This window comes from Lepisosteus oculatus, chromosome 12 (genome assembly GCF_040954835.1).
Source record: "Lepisosteus oculatus isolate fLepOcu1 chromosome 12, fLepOcu1.hap2, whole genome shotgun sequence".
Lineage (NCBI taxonomy): Eukaryota > Metazoa > Chordata > Actinopteri > Semionotiformes > Lepisosteidae > Lepisosteus > Lepisosteus oculatus.
Genome location: NC_090707.1, coordinates 23,170,569 through 23,191,348, shown reverse-complemented (window position 1 = coordinate 23,191,348; position 20,780 = coordinate 23,170,569). Strand labels below are relative to the sequence as shown.

The window sequence follows — 20,780 nt, the reverse complement described above, 5'->3', positions numbered from 1 at the left end:
GTTAGAAAATGGATGGATGGAAGTGTCTATTCATTGAAGCAATCTTGTACTGTAACTCCTACTGAAAAAAATACAAAACACTTCACAATCCATGCATGACCCATGACAGACGTAAAGGGAAATCATCATAAATATTAGCTGTGTGAACAATAACAAAAATTACTCAGAAGCAAGAAGACAAAAGCATGTTGAGAAGCACTGTGTAATTAAAAATCTTGTTCTCTCATAGCTAGTGTTGCAACTAGTGTAAGCAAAAGTTTTTTCCATCTTTGGCATTATATGTTAAGAACTCAGAATCAAAGCAAGGTTGGGTCTGGTCAGTATTTAGATGTGTGTCCTCCTAAGATGAAACCAGGCTGCTGATGCAATTGATGCTTGCGGATGAGTATGTGGCACCTTCTGGACCAGAATTACCACTGCAGATTTTTTTTGTGAAAAAACAAAGCCGGAGTATGGTGACTCTGTGGCACTATGGGGTAGATAGTTCTGTCCTTCAGATGACACTTTAAAACAAGGTTCTGACTACTTGGTCCACTCTGGGTTTATACAATCTAGAGTTCCTGAAGATCCACTTTAATTCAACCATTTCTCATTTTTATACAGTGCATGATCTACAATGTAGTGAGGCCAACCCAGTTGGGTTCTGAACCTCTGTGAGGAATGTGTTCTGTTCTATGCGTAGACATTTTAAAACCCTCTGGGTTAAAAAAATTATTTAAATGCTATCCATGAAATGCAAATAAGCTCCAAAAACATTTCTAGAAGGGTCTTCACGCCAAATAGCAATGTAATCACATTGCTGCTTTCCCATATTTCATTCTAACTTCTTAGTTATAAGAACAAGAAGAAGAAAAATTTATGAAGTGCCAACAGAATTATGTAAAACATTTTTTTAAATCAAACTTTTGTATACTGATATAATTATTCTACTTTGTGGAGATATAATGTCATGTCATGTCATTTGCCAAACAGCTTTATACCATACAGTGATGCGGGAAGCTGGAGCCTACCCGGGAAGCAACGAGCACAATGCGGGGTACACCCTGGACAGGGCACCAGTCCATCACAGGGCAAGTGCAAGCCAGTCATACCAGGGGACAATTTGGAGACCACGGTAAAGACCGAGGGGGGAAATTTGGCCTGGACAAAGGGATAACTCCCTACTCTTGTCAAGAAATGCCCGGGGATCTTTAATGACCACTGAGAGTCCGGACCTCGGTTCAACGTCTCATCCTAAAGACAGCGCCCACTACAGTATAGTGTGCCCGCCACTATACCAGGGCATTAGGAGCGGTGGCTCTGTGGCTAAGGATCTGTGCCTGTGACTGGAAGATTGCTGGTTCAAATCCTGCAGCTGGCAGAGGAATCCTACCCCGTTGGGCCCCTGAGCAAGGCCCTTAACCATAACTGCTCCAGGGGTGCTGTACAATGGCAGACCCTGCGCTCTGACCCCAAGCTTCTCTCCCTGTCTGTGTCTCCATGGAGAAAAGCTGGGGTATGCAAAAAGACAAATTCCTAATGCAAGAAATTATATAGGGGTAATAAAGAAACATTATTATTATTATAAGGACCCACACAGACCGCAGGGTGTGCGCCACCCAGTGGTCCCACTAATACCACTTCCAGCAGCAACGAGAGCTTCCCAAGAGGACTCCTATCCAGGTACTGACCAAGCTCAACCCTGCTCGGCTTCAGTGGATAGCCAGTTGAGAGCTGCAGGGTGATATGGCTGGCTGGAGATATAATATTTATCCTAAATTAGGGGGACGTTTTCTTAACCTTTTCAATTTAGTACAAAGAGACCACAGTGTCAGCATATCTCATATCTCATACAGTATAAAGCTAGCATTTTTTAAAGTACAACAGCTGCATCAGATTCTTATTCTATCTTCTGGGAAGAGTACTCTCGGCTGTTCTGATATGTGAGCCCTGCGATCCAGTTATGAAATGCTCTAGATTCTAGAAAGTATAAATGTACACAAGTATTGGTCGATTGCAAAAATAACTTTTACAATTATAGGCAAAAACCTTAAAGATATGAACAACATAAATTATTTTAAAACACAACCATCCTATTGTAACTTGTAAGCTACATATTTAAGCTAATATATTTAAAAATGAGAAAACAGCTGAAAAGGAAATATGCAGTCAATTATAATTTCCAACTATTCTCATCCAAAACAAAATCAATAATATGAATGAATTACCTTCATTTTTATTAAGGAAAATAAAAAAATACAATTTTCTTACATTACTTTTAAAGCATACAGTGACACTCATAGTCGTAATTAAATATGCTATCTTTATGTTACATATTAATGCAAAAGATACACCAATCTAATTCAATTTTTTAAATAGAACAGTGTACCAAGAAGAACATTTGGAGGGACTTAAATACAAGGTTGATCTTTACAAGCGAAGGAGAAAATCACCTGTTTGTGTTTATAAACCTAGAAACCTAGAAGAAATGTGTGAGCAATAACTGTGAATCTTTGTTCATTTGGGTAGTTATAACATGAAGATACCAAAACATACCAATAAATAAAAGCAAACAAATGGACAAAATGTTTCACTATAACAGAGACCAACTCAAAGAATGATGGCAGAGCAGTTTTGTGTTCCTGGCACATTATTCTATTATCCTATTATTGTGTTTACATCCTAATTCTCTTTTAACTGAAAAAGCTCAGTGCTTCCTGTCTCTTCCTCTGATTACACTCTGATGATGCCTACAAATTCCCTTTATTGAAAAAAAAAATCTACTGCAACAGAAACATTTTCTAATTTTTGTTTCCCTCTGCTTTATGAGAGCTACAGTGACACTTACATTTCAATGCTTTTAAGATGGTGGTCTTGAAAAAATACCACCCCTACAGTAATGCATTTGAAAGAAAAGAGGATTTAACATATCAAAAAGCCAATGTAAGATTTCATCCTGAAGTCCGCCAGGTGCTTTATTCTTGAAGGCATATTGTCAGTTTGACTCCAAACATAGCCTCCCACTGTATTCTGATCCATTCCACCAGGCCTTTCTGTAGCTCAGGGCTCTCTGTCCGCAGCTGCCATGTTTTCTCATCCTTTGCAATCTAGCACAAAAAGAAATAATTTATAATGAAGATCACAAATGAAAAAAATATGTGCAAGTGGCTGTGATAATGAAATTGTTTTCTTTCAGGTATATTACCACTGTTTATTGACTCAATTTCATAGCACTTTTCACCTCAAGAGATCCAAAAGCATTTTGCATATAGGATTTAGGATTAGTTTTATTTTTTTTTCATGATGGTTTACATCACCGATATAGCGGACTTTGCCGGGATTTGTTAAGCATCACTGAAGAGAACGTTTAGTTTATAAATTATGATAATTATTTTCCTTAACATAAATGACTTATTTCAGAAATAGATTTAGCATCTACTTTGCTTGAAGTTTTTTTAAATGATTTATTTTCTGAAAACTTAAATGCACCAATCTGTGTATGTTGTAAGTTTACTGCATGCCAGAATAAAACTTTGTCCTGGGGAATGCCCAACTTCATTTTAAATGACCTAAGAGCTCATTCACACTTTAATTTAACTAGGCAACACCTTAACATCTGTGGCATTTGTATTATTTCTCTTACCTCATCGTAAAGTTTTATGCTCACTCTGCATTGGTCTGATGAAAACAGATGAATGGAGCTCACACAGCTTATCGGCTGTGTCTCTTGGACTTGAATTTTCTCACCAAGGGACTCAGTGTTCCCACTGGATGCCTGGCTGGGCAAGGTCTTGCTCCATTGGTGGTCTTCATTGAGCAGGTATAGGGTGTCTTGAGTCACTAGCAGAGTTACTGGAGCCACAACATCAACTAAAAATAGACACATTTGCATTCTAAAGTTTTCCTCTTCCAGTAACCAACAACACAGTTTTGCTTATATTATCACAAATTCTGGTTGTACAACAAAGAATGCAAGATTTGAGCAAAACAACTGATTTTTGAATATATACTTCTCTCATAGCTTCTCTCATCTTGTTTGTCGAAAATGTGCCAAAGATTCACAACCAACACAGGGAGTTTTATTTATTTTATTTCAATCTTTCAGGTCATGCTCCTGGGGACCAAAGGCTTTTTTTGTAGTTTAGGATTTGTTTACCAAAACTCCAGGAAGCTGTGGATCTAGGAGGCTTGATATAATGTTTTAGCACATGTAAGAGGTATTTTGCTGAAGACAGTGTAGGGGGTCTTCAGCTTTTGTTTTCTTAAATTAGCTACAGTAAATATAATATCCTTTGTGAAGAGCTTGAGCTTGCAGCTTTAAGCCACATGCCTGTTGTCAAATAACTATCATCATTAACATCAAAAAGCACATGGAAATTATAGCCATTGTTTATTTGTAATTAAAGAAAGAATGCCCTGCTTTGCATTTCCTGGCTGAGTGTATTACCTTACTAGTTTGAGGGTTACAAGTCAAATAATTTTCAATTGAACAGATCATAACAAAACACTGAATTCACTGGAATTGAATTCTTGTTTTGAAGCTTGTGCGACATACTAAATAATATTCTTTTTAATGTGATATTACTATACTTAACTAACTTAAGCAAAATGTTTAGGAGTGATCAAAGATGCTGTGAGAAAGAAACCTTATAACGGAATAAACCTATCACTATGTATTTGACTACATACAGTATTTCTGTGACACCTACATTTTTCCCTTTGTTAGAAAAGGCACAATACTTTGTATTATGATGCTTGATACATTATATATATTGTGAAGAGTATCTCTAAGTTTTCAATGCATTAGCTCTGGGAGATGCCAAAGTTTAATTACTTGGAATTCCTTTTATTTTTGCAGACATACTAATATAATTTTCTGTCCTTGTGTTAGGCTTTGCAGGATTGACACCAGTAATTTTAATGTACCATACACAAGGGTATATCATAAGCTAGTGGTAATAGCTTTTTTCTGATAACTAAAACTACATTATTGATGATAATTATTTATTTATAAGTTTTATTTGTGGCTAATGCGTGTGAGATCTAACTGAATGTTTTTGGTGTCTTTTGAATAACTGTGATGCCTTGATAAATTAAATTTTCTGCTTCTTACAGTAGTTTGTTGAATTCTCTAAGAAAAATATGGCACAAATTTGTGTTTCACAAGATAATTTAAAGTTTTATAATATTGTTTTAGCATAAAATAAAATGTCAATGCTGAGAAAGCACACAGTAAAATCATAACAACATAAAGCAAATGTGATGTTCCACAACCCTAAGCTCGGCTTTTTATTTGAAAATCTGCTCACACATCCCAATCCCCCTTAGAAAAGGCAACTGTACCTTTCAGTAAAAATGCCAGGAGATAAAAGAATTGAAGCTGACAGTCTTCGGGAGCATCTGCTTCGACATTCTCACAAAGCAGGGGCCTAAACAACACACAAACAAGGATGATGACTTTGAATTCTTACATTCCTCCCATTTTCAATAATGGCTTAGAGTGATACAAGTTCACAGTGAGCCAGAGCCTAACCCAGAGCAGACGAAGCAGATAAATGGGCAAAAGGCAGGATAAACCCTGGATGGGATGGGCTGATGGGCTTCTTTCTATAAATTCTAAAAATAATTATATTGATTTTGTGCATTTATTTATTCTGAAACATTTAAGAAATGTACCTCTGTTTAGAATCAGATTCAGTTTAACGTGTGTGTTGACAGTGTTTCTACTGAAATTCAAATCATCAAAATTATTTTTTAACACGTTTAATTTGCCTTCTGAGTAGTATCTGAGTGGCTCTGATAGTTTTGAACAGAGTAAACTTGGTTAACACTTTTTTATTCTAAAAAAACATGACTGCAACAATTAATTCTGATTAAATGTCAGACTGTATTCGTGAAACTAAATCTAGATCTTCATAAAGTTAGAAGATACAATTTTGAGTCACAACCCTGATCAAATAGCAAATCTGATTTGACATACACAAACTAAATGACTTTCCTTAGAATAAACAGTAAAACATGAACAAGAAGGCACAAGGAAACTATGTGGAAGTGAATTTAAAATGTAGAACAGGAGGCATTTCTTGCCCCAGAGGATTGTGGAACAAGTTACAAGTCATATTCTTGAAGCCGATACCTTGATTTATTTTAGGAAGCAGTTGGATAAGATCTTTTGATCAATCAATTACTAACTACTGAAAAAGGGCAGCAGGTTTTGATAAGATGGCAGCCCTTGTCTGGACCACATTCTGCAGAAACCTGTAGAGACTGAGTTGTTGTCCACAATTACCTGACTTGTTGCCGGAAGACAAAATGCAGGAAGCAAGTGCTTCCAGAGCCTATACAGTATCTACTCTCTGGAGGACGACAGGCAGATCCTCTGTGATGCAAAATCACCAGAGAGAAGAAAGAAGGAAAGTAACCAACTGAAAGATGAAGGAATCGATGAGTTTTGAGATTCTGGAAAAGTCTGTACAGAAATTTCCTTAAGAAACTGGGATAATGTGAAGACTTCAGGAAAAGACTTTAATTTGTAAGTTGTTTGTTTTTGATGCCAGTAAGCTGCTTAGCTGCCTGGCAATATTGACCGAGAGGGACTTTAAGACATTAGTTAGCAGCTTAAAAAAAGGAGGTTGCCTTTTGTTTTGGTATTTTGATTGGATTTTGTTTTCCCACACTGTAAATAAGGGAGAACTAGTATGTACCTTATGGCTGTATTTGTGTTTCTGATGTCCTGGGCTTTTTATAGATCCCATTACAGCATACCCAACAAAAGTGTCACACTACCAAGTGGGGTAGAAGGGCCTGCTCTTGTCTGTAACCTTTGTTATGTTCTTATAAGGTACGTTCTTCCATTAAATCTGTAAATCAACTGCCAGATCATCAACATTATTTGATAGTGGTTTCTGTAAATCCAGTTGACTGGAATTTACCTGAATACTTTCTGGCAAAATGAGCCATTCTGTCCGCCTTTTATCACGTGCATAAAAAGATGACTACAGGATTAATCTGTTGTTCACTGGTAACACTGGTTCTGCAATAAAATGAGGCAACCATGGTTTAAGCAAGCTTACCCAACCCTGGCTGTCCTTAGGCAGCTGAATGTCACCTTTAGCTAATATCAAAGACTGGACTTGATCAGAAGTAAAGTGAGACTTGGATTACTGGTATAGGTATATGTAATCGTATCAAAGTGCAATGCTAATGTACACTTACTGGTTTAAACGTTTGGGTGTTCTTGTGCCTTTTGTGCATGCACACATCCTTTTCCTATTAATAAATCCACATTTCTTATTACAAGTGTTGTCAGATATTTTGCCATTTCATCTTCAGGAGATAATGAGGCTTGCAAAAAGGAGACATCAACTCAAAAATGTTTTACAAGCACATCAAAACCCTTTGTTAACACATATTATTATTCCTGTTTACATAACACACATTAAAGTAGTGTTTAATTTCAGGCATTTCACTACATAAAAAAAACTATTCTGAACAGTCATGTTTAGTAAATAAAAAACAGATATTGCAAAAAATGTTTTTTTGGTAAGTATGATACTGAAAGAATCTAGTTATTGTGAAAATGTAAGCAAACAGTCCTAAAAGCTCTCTAAATGTTTACATAATGAGGTTCTGGTGTCGTGATGCTTTTAAGCAATTAGATTAAGCTTTTTTTGAGGGACTGGGAGCTGTTAAGAGTTACAATTATGTTGGTGAGAGGTGAATACAAAAAATATGTCTTTGGTAATTATCTTTTTTTAGGCTATTACCAATTTTATGCTAGTAGATACAGCATAAAGGTAATAAGCTCAACATTGTTGATGTATGTTGATGACAGGTGGCATTGTAGTGCTGGGGCCTTGTGTTCAATTCCAGACCCTGGGTTCTAGCTGTGTGAATTTGTATATTCTCCCCGTGTTCTTTTGGGTTCCCTCCCACAATCCAAAGACATACTGGTAAGTCTTAGCTTCTGGGAAAACTGGCTATGGTGTAAATGTGTGTGTTTGCATCTATCTGTATGTGCTGTGATGGATCGGTATCCCTTCCAGGGTGTATCCTTCCCGTTTCTTTTTTGAACAGAAGTTTTCTTAATGATAAGAGTAACAAAACATAATAATCTAAATGTGTTCTTTTTGATCTAAGTGACACATTATCACATGACTCTCAGCAATATTGTCTTTTTTGCTCTCAAAAAAGTGAGTCACTGGGAAGCAATTAAAACCAACTGGCATGACAACCTGATTGAGTAACATGCAGATGTAACTCCAGAACAAACAGTCTGGCCACATTAGACATTACAGAAATGATTCTCGCAAGAACATTTTGTTTACGTGTGCAATAAACGAGATGTTAGCACCAATGTAATGGGAAGTTTTGAGACTGTTCAGGCTAGCCTAATCAATCAAGTACAAAATAACAGAAATCAAACCTTGTGCTAGAGGCAGAGATACTCTGGTACCAAACCATACCACAACTAAAAATGCATTTAACAATTTACTTTAAGTCTACTGCCCAAATTAAACACGTCTCCTGTCAGATAAGGCACAAAGAAGTCTTTAACATAACAAATGGAACATAAAGCAGTTGGAAGTCAACCAGTTCACAATGACAAAATAAGACTACTTACCAGAGGTGGTGCTGTGGATTAAGTCTAGCAGTTGAAATTGATTTAAGCTTGCTGTCAGACTTCGGGGCAAGATCACGCACGATTCCTGGGCAGAGAAAACCATATTAAAAAAATCTGAAGGGGTGAGGAATAATGGGACTCCCATTGAAAATAAATGAAAATAAACTAAGATTACGGAACAGCTTCTACCTCCATGCTAAATAGCGAAGCTGCAGTTCCTTTAGCAAATCACATGGCTACGTGGACTACAGTTTTCATTGTATTTGACATATTGCACTACTTGGACATAAAGTATTGCATACACCCTGGACACTTAGCAGCTCTATTTATACTGAGTTTTGTCTGAATTCTTATTTAATTTATATTGCACTATTATTATGTAACCTTAATTTGTAACTTTAATTTTGTGATTGTTTTGCATTTGATAAATAAACTTGGATCGATGGATGCACTGATGGATGGATTGATGGATGGATGGACTGATGGATTGATGGATGCATGTCGTAATGGTGACAGGCTGGACATTTCAGCTTCCCAGCTAGCTATTTTTATGCCATTTTCTCTATACGCTTCTTTTACCCAATTGATCATTTTATGCTTTGAAATTCATCTGGAAAAGATTTACTACTTATAGTGCTCTCCAACTTCCTCTTTTCCAAAGACATCTGAAACCTCTAACTAATTTTTTGTTCTGTTTTAATAATTTAAACGTTAGGAGGCAGTAAGAGCTAATTAATAAGTAACTCAACAGAATCATATACAGTAAAGGAACAAGTAATAGGTTTATTCCATGCTGAAAAGAGAAGAAAGAAAACACAACATTCCCATCGTGGAGCCTTCTTCAGCCTTCTTCACACCTGAAGAAGGCTCCACGGCCGAAACGTGTTTTCTTTCTTCTCTTTTCAGCACAAAATAAATCTATTATTGTTCCTTTGCAGCCTACGCATGCTGACACAGCAACCCACCTGAACTACTTATACTGTATAAATGCAGTATAAAATATCCAAGTTCCACAACTCAGGAGGCTTAACAGATATAGACAGAGGTCCGTATGATGTTAGGACTCCTCCTCTGCCGCCTCTCTATCCAGACATTCCTTTCAGTTTCCTGATCTTACCTTTTCTGTTCTTAAGGAACTGTTTGTGCTAAACATTAAGAAAAACTCACAAATAACCCAGGAACTTTAAGATGCCAATAAAAAATTGGCTTGGAGGCAATTTGCTCATCTTCTTCAGGATTTTAATGTTCTGAACTTTTATCATCTGAATGACTCATGAAATAAATAGACAGTAGAGTTAAAGTTCACAACCTTTTAATCTTAAATAGGATTTAACAATTATAACAATATGGGCATAAAATGTGGTTTTCTGCTAATCAAGGGACAATGATAGTGATGATACTTTGATACTACAAAAATGAGAAATTGTGTTATAAATCAACCTCTCAATTTAAGACTTATTTACATTAGCTCAGGTACGGAGTATAGTATTAATGTCTTTCCATCATATATTAAACATCTTATGTTAAACATAAATACAGGGAAATTTAGCCAAGACAGTAAGGCTATCCCATCTAAACAATGCCATGGGATCTCTAAAGATGACTATACAGGAACTTGGTTTAATGTTTCACCCAAAGGATAGAGCCTCCTACCTATAGTATTGTGTCCCATGTTAGCATACCAAAGCATTCTTAAAACAGTTCTGCTACATGACTTTTTATTACTCACACAATGGTTTACTTAGCTATTCAAATAATCATCTTTTATTTTAACAATGGAACATTGGAAATATTCTTCAAAACCCTAGTAGTGGAGTGCTAATGATACTGTGGTTGCATTAACAGTCAGTGAGACAAAAATAACAATACATCTAACCTCATCTGATAGGAGTATGCAAGAATAAACAGTTTATTGAAAGCAGAGAAGGCACCTAGAATGCTTTAAAAAACATTCTCAATTTTTCATTGTTTTCTAAGAAACATATTAACATGATGTGAAACTTTAGATTCTGGTTTTAGATTTCAACCTTATAGCACAACATGCAGAAGAAAGTGAGACATATAAATGTGAACTGAGCTACAGTAGGTACCTTACAAAACCACTGAAATGTAGTTTTTCCCTCAGAGATGTGACAGAAGAAAGACGAGATGATAAGATATCTTTAGTTACCCTGAGGTGATATTTACAATGAATAGAATGTTATACAATTTAATCTGACGCCCTTTTTAATAAAGTTTATCAGATTGAAATCATTGTATGTCATTGTCAGTCAGTATACTTCTAAGTTTACATTCAAAGTTCTTAGTTACAGAACAAACACTAACATAGTCATGCAACACTATGAACTCATTCTGTCATTTCTAGCATTGTTTTCATGATCAATTATAACTGACACCTCTCCAGTGAAAGAACCTCCATATGAAAGAGATGGTCAGGCTTCAAACTTTAAAAGTGGGTTTATGCTAACAGTGGGTTTCTTTTGTGGGTCCCTTCTTAATCCTTCAAGATTTGTTCTTTTCACCAACACCATTCCACTCTTTCTGTTACAAATAAGATCACTAAGCCTCTGCTAACCCATATATTTCCGATAAAGGGCTTGAAACCACACTGCAAACTGTTTAACTACAACATTTATGTCATGGATATATGAGAATCTTGGAATGGGATAGAATTAGTCTGTACAAATATATTTTTAAATTAAACCAATTTACAGTAAATCTTTTGTCTGCATTAATATGGATACAGTAACTACCAATGTTACCTTAACTGGAATCATGGTGCAATATAGCCAAATAAGCTGTGATGAAACAAGGAAGGACAACTAATAGTTGTAGTCCCAAAAACACTCCATAAACAACAATATTACACTGATGTAGACTAAGGATTTCGTATTAGAACTATTCCAGTTATAATCATAATCATAAAATATTCGAAAAGTGCACTTTTATTTGATTTAATTGTAAAAATAAACAACTATGTACCCATGCAATTTCTTTGTACCAAGGTTATTTCTGAGCATAAACAAAGATCCACTTACTGAACTTTGGACTAAAAAGTGTATCTGTGTTACAAAAGCACATATTTAAACACACATTGTCTATTTTATCTGAGGCAAAAACATGGCAAGGCTTTCTTGGATATATATCAATAGCACTGCGCCATGTTTGTATTTGCTGCAAATTCACCTCATGAAAATGGATGACAATAGATGTTACAGGCAGAAAACAGAAATGAGCCTTTCTTTGTACAGTAAGTAGTTTCCATACCCTGAAGAGATGTGTATATACAGGGATTAGGTGACCACAGTACTGGAGTCTATTACCATTCAGGAATTTAGAGCTTGGATAAAAATCTTTCCTATTCAAGTCTTGTGTCCCTAGAACTCTAATTACAGGAAACTTCATACCTGCATTTACCTTTTTTCCCCGAAATAGAACACGGCCAAAATAAATTAGTACTATTTTTAGGAAAATTATGTAAAATGCGGCATAACCTGGAATTATGCCGCATTATTAACATTATTATTAATGTTAATTAATAATGGACATTATTAAGAATCAAGCTACTCTTAAAATAAATTGAAATTCTTGTAGGTGTTGGGAACATACTGCCAAGTCAATGCTATAGATGCAGAGTATTAGCTATCATTCAAAAGAAGGCCTGTGTGGTTTTACTTCTCTCATGCCCTTGCAATCTTTTTATGAACTGTTACACCAACTAGGCTCAACTGTTGCCTTTATGTTGTTAACTCTTGGCAATGAGATGCTGAAATTACTAAATGTTGACTTTTAAAAACCTATCTGGTTTAAAACCACAGCCTAAATCTCATCCTGTGTAAATCCTTCTTGCCTGCACAACTATCAAGTAATACTTAAGCGTTGAGAAACATCTGTTAAATATCGCGTAAAGCCAGTATGGTCTGAAAAATTGTTTTGCTATGGTAAAGTTATCCTTTGGTGCTTCCCAGAGACAAATATTATAACAGCTGTTTTATTGCAACACAAAACTTGGTAAATATTTTTTTTCATGTAATACATAGCTTTCATTTCCTGGGGGGGGCAAAATTAACTATACAGTGCCAAAGCTGCACACTGAAGCAGGAAAGCTCTGTTAAAGCACTTAACTATTTAGGTTCTTCAGATGCCATTCAGAATGTAATATTCATATTTTACTCTCTACAGCAAACTGCTCTTACAGGTCTCCATGGAATTTTTCTGCTATTTATCTAAACTGTTTACATTCATTAGAGAAATATACAGAAAATATACTAATGCCAAACAGATCCCTTTAAATCTCCTTGTTTTAAGACAAATTATATTGTTAAAATACCTTTTAAAGAATACCTTCTCATAAGTCTTCAGCAAACAAGCATCTTTCTTAAAAATGAACTTGGTACATTTAGTGCTCATTTACAAAAGGAGAAAGTGTTTCAATCATTTACTTTACCTCACTTGTCATCAACATTGTACAGTTATGTCAATCTGTGTGAATAAAAGAACATTTTTTTCCTGGTTGAGAAAGACGAATGTCCTTTTAAAGGAAGTCTAACACCTCTAGCTCTAGCAACACAGGCAAACCTGTGGCGGAGCGGTGGCTCTGTGGCTAAGGATCTGCGCCTGCGGCTAGAAGGTTGCCGGTCCACATCCCGCAGCCGGCAGAGGAATCCTACTCCGTTGGGCTCCTGAGCATGGCCCTTAACCCCAACTGCTCCAGGGGCGCCGTACAATGGCAGACCCTGCGCTCTGACCTCTATGTGTCTGTGTGCCTCATGGAGAGCAAGCTGGGGTAGCCTGGAATTAACCTCTACTTGTTAATTTACAGTTTGTCAAACACTGTGAGAAAAAGTTCTAAAAGTTCTCAAAACGGAGTGACCAGTTAGGACAATACAGAATGTTGATTATGGATCATACTTTTCTAAGGGAATGGATTAATATCAAAATGCTTTTAATGACATTTCAAAACTACAGCCTCAAACCCCAAGTGATGACTTTCACCAAGATACTGTTGCACCAAGTAAAACAAACCTGTTTGAATACTGGGTTTGTGGTTTTGGAAATGGCAATAACTCACCAGTGAGAAGGCTGAAGAAGTGCTTGCAGCGATTGCTGTCCCGAATGAGCATGGTGTAGGCTGTCCCGCTGTCCTCAAACTCCATGTGAATACTCTGGGAGCCCAGGCCTACTTCCAGGTAGGACAATTCTGAGAGCTTATGGCTCTCGCGCTTCCGAAGCCATTCAGACGGTTGACCTCTGCCAAGAAAACAAAAACATATGCTGGAACAGGAGTATAACCTGCAATTATGTACTATTACTTTTCAACTGCTCGGATGTGTTTTTATAGTAAACCTAATAAAAAAAAAAACACTTTAATGTATTAGTACAATGTTAATTTGTAAATTAATTCTGACATTGAGCATGCATGTATTATATTAACTGAGAATATTATATACAACATTTCTTTAAAATCAACAAGTCACACAACTGTAATGGATAACAGGCTGTGAGCTTTATTTCACAGTCAAACTGTTCAGTTAGAGTTATATTTCGAAGAATAATTTGAATTACAAATTAGTTATCCTTAAATGGGAAACAGTTAATCTTAAAAAAATAATTATATATTAATAATTATAATTGAAAACAGAATACCTTCATTTTTGATTGGTTCTCTGATGATAATTACCCTAACACATCACAGTCCAGTACAATGTCTCAATGCTAGGGCAACCAAATAACTACAGCACAAATTAATTGAACCATTACAAAATATGATGTATTTGAGGTATCATGTAGTTAGTATGGAGGTTAACTGATGTCATAAAATGTAAACCTCTACCTTTAACTGTAAAACTTTATATTTTTATAAAGTGGGACTTTAAACTCCTACACAGACTTGCCGACTGGTATCAAAATAATTTTAAGAAAATTAATATTATAAGAAAAAGGAGAAATCTAAAAGAGGAAAAGAGGGTTTAGTACACAGGTGCCTTGTGTAATTTTCTATGAGGAAAAGTTAAAATGATAATACTATACTGATAAAGACACCTTTGAATATTACAGCATGACATTAAGCTACTTCCTCAATCATCAGAATTTTTATTCTAAGAAGCCATAAGAAAAAATATTTTCTGAAAAAAAAAGAACTAAGAAAAAACAAGAAGAACGTCATATGTTCATTATGAGACATTCTCTAGTGTTTATGACAAAGACAAAAGAGTAGACAAAAGTAATTAAACATAATTTTTAGTTATGTATTTTATATTAGAACTCCCACACATCACACAGATCTGCAAACCTACATTTTCAAGTAATGAAATCACATTAGCACATACAGAAATGATCATACTTGATATTTGATTTTTTTTAGATGGAAAGAGTTTTACAAAATATAGTGTGAATGCAATAAAAGCTTTTCTATATAACATAAGTGTTATTTCCAATCAATAACAAATACATGAATCCTGAAAAAAGTGGTTTATTGGTCTATATTTTAAAAACCCAAGGTGATATTCAATACAGGAAGGTCGCTTACTTACAGTGTTTCTGATACGATTTCCAAAATGTAAATCCAACGGTCTGACACCACTAAGAGTGAAGAAAACTCTCCTGGGTCTCCATATTTCACTGTTGACATCTTAAAAGCACAGACAAGACTTGATCAGATGTTACTGTGAGAAATACATTACAAACAGAAATAAGCTTAGGCTAACATGTCCAAAAACCATTGGCAATGTCAGTACATAAAAGTAAGATTGCATTATTTGAAGAAGTCACATACTGAATTAGCATGTTTTTATTCATTTTGGATTTTTATTAAAGTTTTACAACTACAAAAACCACGGTACTGTAATTTATAACAAATGTTTGAAAAGTTAGAAATGCAGAAATTTCAATCCAAAATAAACTGTCTCTATAGTCAACTCTCTATTATCTGTTATAATGGACAATTAAAATATAATTTGAAGTAGCCAGTCAGGTTTGTTTAATGAACTAGTTTTCCCTTTTCTATTTTTTGTCTGTAGCAGTCTTAGAAATAGGTTAGCATTTAAAGGGATTCTATCTTGCAGCTCTATATAAACAATTTTTCAACACAGGTAAATAATTAATAATAATAATTGCTTACACTTATATAGCGCTTTTCTGGACACTCCACTCAAAGCGCTTTACAGGTAATGGGGACTCCCCTCCACCACCACCAATGTGCAGCATCCACCTGGATGATGCGACGGCAGGCATAGTGTGCCAGAACGCTCACCACACATCAGCTATCAGTGCGGAGGAGAGCAGAGTAATGAAGCCAATTCATAGAGGGGGATTGTAAGGAGGCCATGATTGATAAAGGCCAATGGGAAATTTGGCCAGGGCGCCAGGGTTACACCCCTAGTCTTTTCGAGAAACGCCTTGGGAATTTTAATGACCACAGAGATTCAGGACCTCGGTTTTACGTCTCATCAAAAGGATGGCGCCTGTTTACAGTTTAGTGTCCCCGTCACTACACTGGGGCATTAGGACCCACATGAGCCGTAGGGTGAGCACCCCCTGCTGGCTCCACTAACACCTCTTCCAGCAGCAGCCTTAGTTATTCCCAGGAGGTCTCTCATCCAGGGGTACTGACCAGGCTCACACCTGCTTAGCTTCAGTGGGTTGCCAGTTGTGAATTGCAGGGTGATATGGCTGCTGGCATAAAGGTTGTACTGTGATCACGTTGTACTGTACGATTAAATCTTCTCCCTCTTTCTCCATTTCACTTTCTCTTGGCTCAGTGGTCTGTCCAAGGGCAAGTTTTACAATGTGTTCCACAGAAAACAGGTTCAAATTAACTGCTATCTAACCACTACTCAATATTTTCAGTATTTATATCTCTTTCCACTTGCTATACAATGTCTGCTATCCTATCCTGAAATTTCTTATTTTTCCAAGTTATTCTTAGTGCATTCATAGATTTTTAACCATTATCTGGTCAGTGTAACTTACTGTACTTCAATCCAAATTCTAGGCACTTTATAAATCATCCAAAACTGTCAGCTTTAGCTGTATGTCATTACAGAAGTTACAGAAGTATGTCATAAGCATACTTCTGTAACAGTACAGATCAATAACAGATCTCCTCTTTATGCATACAATCACACCCTGGTCCATAGGGTACAGTACAAAAATTAAATCTGGTGACAAGTAATTTGCAAAAATATTACTATATTCTGATTTGAGGAAAGTTTTGTGTCAATGAAAAAGAGTATTATCCAGCAGCAGTACAGGCTTTTCTGTCAAGCCTTGATCAAAGCTGGGGAACAAACTTCTTGTCAAACTCTTTAAAAACTCAGACAATTGAATTTATAGTGTGTGTGGCCGGAAGATGTTGTCTAACCTTGAGAAAACACTGGAGCTCCTCAGAGTTCTCCTCAAACACCTCAACATCAAAGAAAAGCTTGAGTCGGTGATCCACAGTCTGGAAGTCTGCAACGAGCAGGTTGTACTGGGCTGAAAAACACACACTGCTTGTGATTAGCAGCACAACGGCCATTACTTAATGAATCTTAACAGAATAAATACCTTAGCAAAGTGTGATTTAAGTAATGGCAGAATGAATGTGATTAATCAAAATTTCTAAAAAGCTGAAGAACAACACTGTGAAGTTACTGTAGCTGCCCCATATCACTTTACAGCTTATATTTAATACAAATTGGCAGTTATCGCTTATTCCTGAACAGATTTAAAGAGACACTACAGACTCCTTAGTATAATGCCAATGCATTCTAATTCAGATCTGTTATTGTTTTGAAAAGCACCCCTATTTAGGATACACAGTATACATTCTGTTCCAGTGGGCATCAAAGCTCAAGAACTGTAAGAATCCATGCCAAACAACTGTGTTTTCTATTGGCACATCATGTGATCCTGGGTGTATTCACAAATTAGTCAATGTATTAGTCAATGCTCCCTTGGAAACACAAAGATGACATCATAACCATCATCAATCTCATTCAGAAACCAGAGCACGCCTGCCACCCCCAAAACACAGTCATATTTCTAAATTATATATTTAAAATGTCAGAAATAATGTCACCAAAAAAGGATAGATTTATAGTCTGTAAATTGCAATACATATAGAATGAGAAAATACGTTTTCATTTTCAGATGCATTCAACACTCACATTTGTCTGCATTTCTAGATGTATTGTATCTTAAATACAAATATTTTTATCGGCTGTGGGTTAATACTTTATCGTTCACCGATAATGCCACCTCATTGCCATGATTATTTTTAATAGCAAACTGGTTTTGTGAAAATTTAGAAAAGTCAATAGCATGGTTAATAGTATTGTTTCCCACAGTTGTAAACAGGCCAGGTGAGCTGCCTAGCCAAAAATTAGCATTACCTGGCCAAACAAATGTGACAAAATGTACACAAGAATCCAAACTGAAATACTGTTTTGTTGCAATACAGCTCAATGTCATTTGCAACTCAGCAGCTGCAATGGTACATAATTACATTGCAAGCAAGGCTTACTCACAGTCTTATGCCATAGTCAGAAAATTTCATGCATGTCCACCAAGTCTACGTTGACTAAAAAAAACTAATGTAAAATTTTGAAATTGTTGTAGAGACCCACAATTCTGTTAATTAACCAATGTGTTTCTGTATGTGACAAAAAGAAACCATCATTACAAATAGTAATGTACAATTTTTGACAGAAAATCACACATAAGAGTTTTCGAGTAATCGAGTAGAAAAAAAATATTTCCTTGCAGCTGAGTCATCAGGTCACATGCAAATACTGTAGTTTAGTCCAGTTATAATAATAAGATATCTAGTTAGTTCAAAAGCTAGTACAGTAATCTAGCTGTTAGATTGCTATAATAGGGGGTGGTTACCACCTGGCCTAAACTTGTTTGTTTTTTTTGCAGGAAACCCTGAACAGAAGAAGGCTGCTGGAGTGCCAAATGACGAATCTTTACTTATCCCCTACTGAATACAACCATTCTAGTGTCATATGTCATCAGACAAAGGGCATTCAGTAGCCAGAACCACACCTCAGATCAGGCTTTCTGTAAGAGTCAACCACAAAATTGCACTTACTATTTAACTGACAGAAAAATGCACATAATGTTAATGATTCACATGCAAATACAATATCTTAACCATTTGCAGTGAATAAAGAAAGAACACAAAATGAAAAAAGAGAGTCTTCAGAACTTCAGAACACTTTGCTGAGCTGTCTGTAAATTACCTATTATTATACTAAGTCTGTACACTGAAAGTGATTGGGATCTTCAAACTGCTCGGCTCAGCTTTCTGGCTTTTTCTGTTGCTTGTAACTATAATCTTGACTTTTTGTAGTGGGACTTTTTAAGACTAATTTCTTGATCCTAATGGGCTGGCTTTCTTACAAGAATGTTTTCAATCCTTGTGCACATTCTGGCATATTTGTAACAAAAGAATTGTAAATCTAATCTCTGTTGATATTTTTATACATTTTAAAGTTTGCCAAATACTGCTTTCAGCGACTAAACTTGCAAGCATCATCATACTGAAAAAAGATGGTGAAAGTTTTCTAGGTCCTTGTGGCTACTTGTTATTTCTTTCTCCCTGTGTTTATGATGAAGCAGAAAAAAATTATTGACATCATCATCTTGATTCTACGATCAATCTTTCGGGAATTAAGGCTAATTTTAAATAACACTCTTCTGGTGCCTAGCTCCTTTTGTTTATTTAATAAATCTATAAATTATTAATTAATTCCTTTGTTTGTTAAATTTTTAAATAATCAATCCACCAGTTCTCATAGTATTATTAATTTATTTGTCTATCACTTCTAACCAAAGTGACTTATATTTATAATAGTGTACAGCAGTGTACAGTATATAAGATTAATGGGCCATTCAGAGTGAAGTACCTTGCTCAATGGTACAGTATAACAGCAGAGACTTACACCCACAACCCTTTACTTAGTTTAAAGACTTAAGCACTACTGCACCCTGCTGCTTCAAGCCAACCACCCCAGAGCTTACCAGGACTTGACTGCTCTGTGTGTTCTGCCTGAGACTGAAGTTCCTTTGGTGGGCTGTAGCAAAAGCTCCCAGTCAGATCCTCGACATTAGCAATGACTTTTCCTGCTAGCCCATTGGAAAAAGAGCTGTCCTTGCACGTCACGGTGTTCCCATCTGTGCTGTGGAAACTGGCTGGTTGTTGGCATTTCATGTCTCCCCAGCTCTCTCCTTCTCCTTCGGTCTCCTCTCCAATATAAAATGTTCCACTTTTAGCACTGTAAAAGCTGTCCACTGCAGAATCTAACTGTGCAGATTGCTCCTTTACTTGTAACTTTCCATTTTCAGTCCTTGCTTTATCTGATGCTACTGTACTGCAGACACTACTATAGCCAATGGGACAGTTTGTATGCATTTGTGACTCCTAAAAAGGGAGATGAGCAGCAGGTTAATTTACAATATGGTGTGCAGCCTGAATGCAATGTCAAGCCTCATTGTCTGATTCAACATTGATCACAACTCTTTTTTACACTTATTAAATATACTCATAAAACTCAAATATTTATGTATTTAATATTTTCTAATACTCAGTACTTACTAGATTAAACGGTCATTATGGTATATGAATAACGTTTAGTTTTCACAGTCATAACAGAAATTATACCACTGCTAAGATGTACTTTGTTATTCATAAGTAATTTCATTAATAAGCACCTCATTTTAATAACATAATTTATAATAATAAAATACACAATTTTATGGTGTATATCTAGCTTCTCATGGGGTCAAGCTATTCTGAGAAACAAACATGAAAATAGTTAGAAGGTAACGAAGTTGTGTAGAAGCTTCCATTTGTTATTTTTAGAGGTTTTCTAGTTATTACATATTACAGTACTGTAAAAGCACTGTGTGAAATTTACACACAACAAAGCAGAACACAAATATCTGGAACAGACTGCTAATCAAAGACAAAAGTTTGGCAATCAACCAAAAAAAAAGAATTATAACCCTAGAACAAATAGGAATCAGAAATTTTTAATTAGTAATGTAAACAATATAAAAGTAATTTATGATTCAGGGAATATATATATATATTTAGCAAAACCTCTTTAAACATGAAACATTTTCCTTCTTGAATGCTGGATGGAGAATATGACTCCCTAAAAACTGCTGACCCATACATAATCTTGTGGTC

At 35.8% G+C, this 20,780-nt stretch overlaps 1 protein-coding gene across 1 annotated transcript in view; it reads right to left on the bottom strand.

The window, feature by feature from the left end:
- Positions 1–2,193: 2,193 nt before the first annotated feature.
- Positions 2,194–20,780, bottom strand: part of stk11ip (serine/threonine kinase 11 interacting protein) — a 49,774-nt gene continuing 31,187 nt past the window's right edge. The window contains exons 19-26 of the mRNA XM_069196450.1: positions 19,610–20,009; positions 16,965–17,077; positions 15,136–15,233; positions 13,674–13,852; positions 8,603–8,687; positions 5,323–5,408; positions 3,623–3,849; positions 2,194–3,086 (exon numbers count right to left, since the gene is read on the bottom strand). Of these exons, the coding sequence (XP_069052551.1) occupies positions 2,955–3,086; positions 3,623–3,849; positions 5,323–5,408; positions 8,603–8,687; positions 13,674–13,852; positions 15,136–15,233; positions 16,965–17,077; positions 19,610–20,009 (1,320 nt within the window). The 3' untranslated portion in view covers positions 2,194–2,954. The remainder of the gene's footprint in view (positions 3,087–3,622; positions 3,850–5,322; positions 5,409–8,602; positions 8,688–13,673; positions 13,853–15,135; positions 15,234–16,964; positions 17,078–19,609; positions 20,010–20,780) is intronic.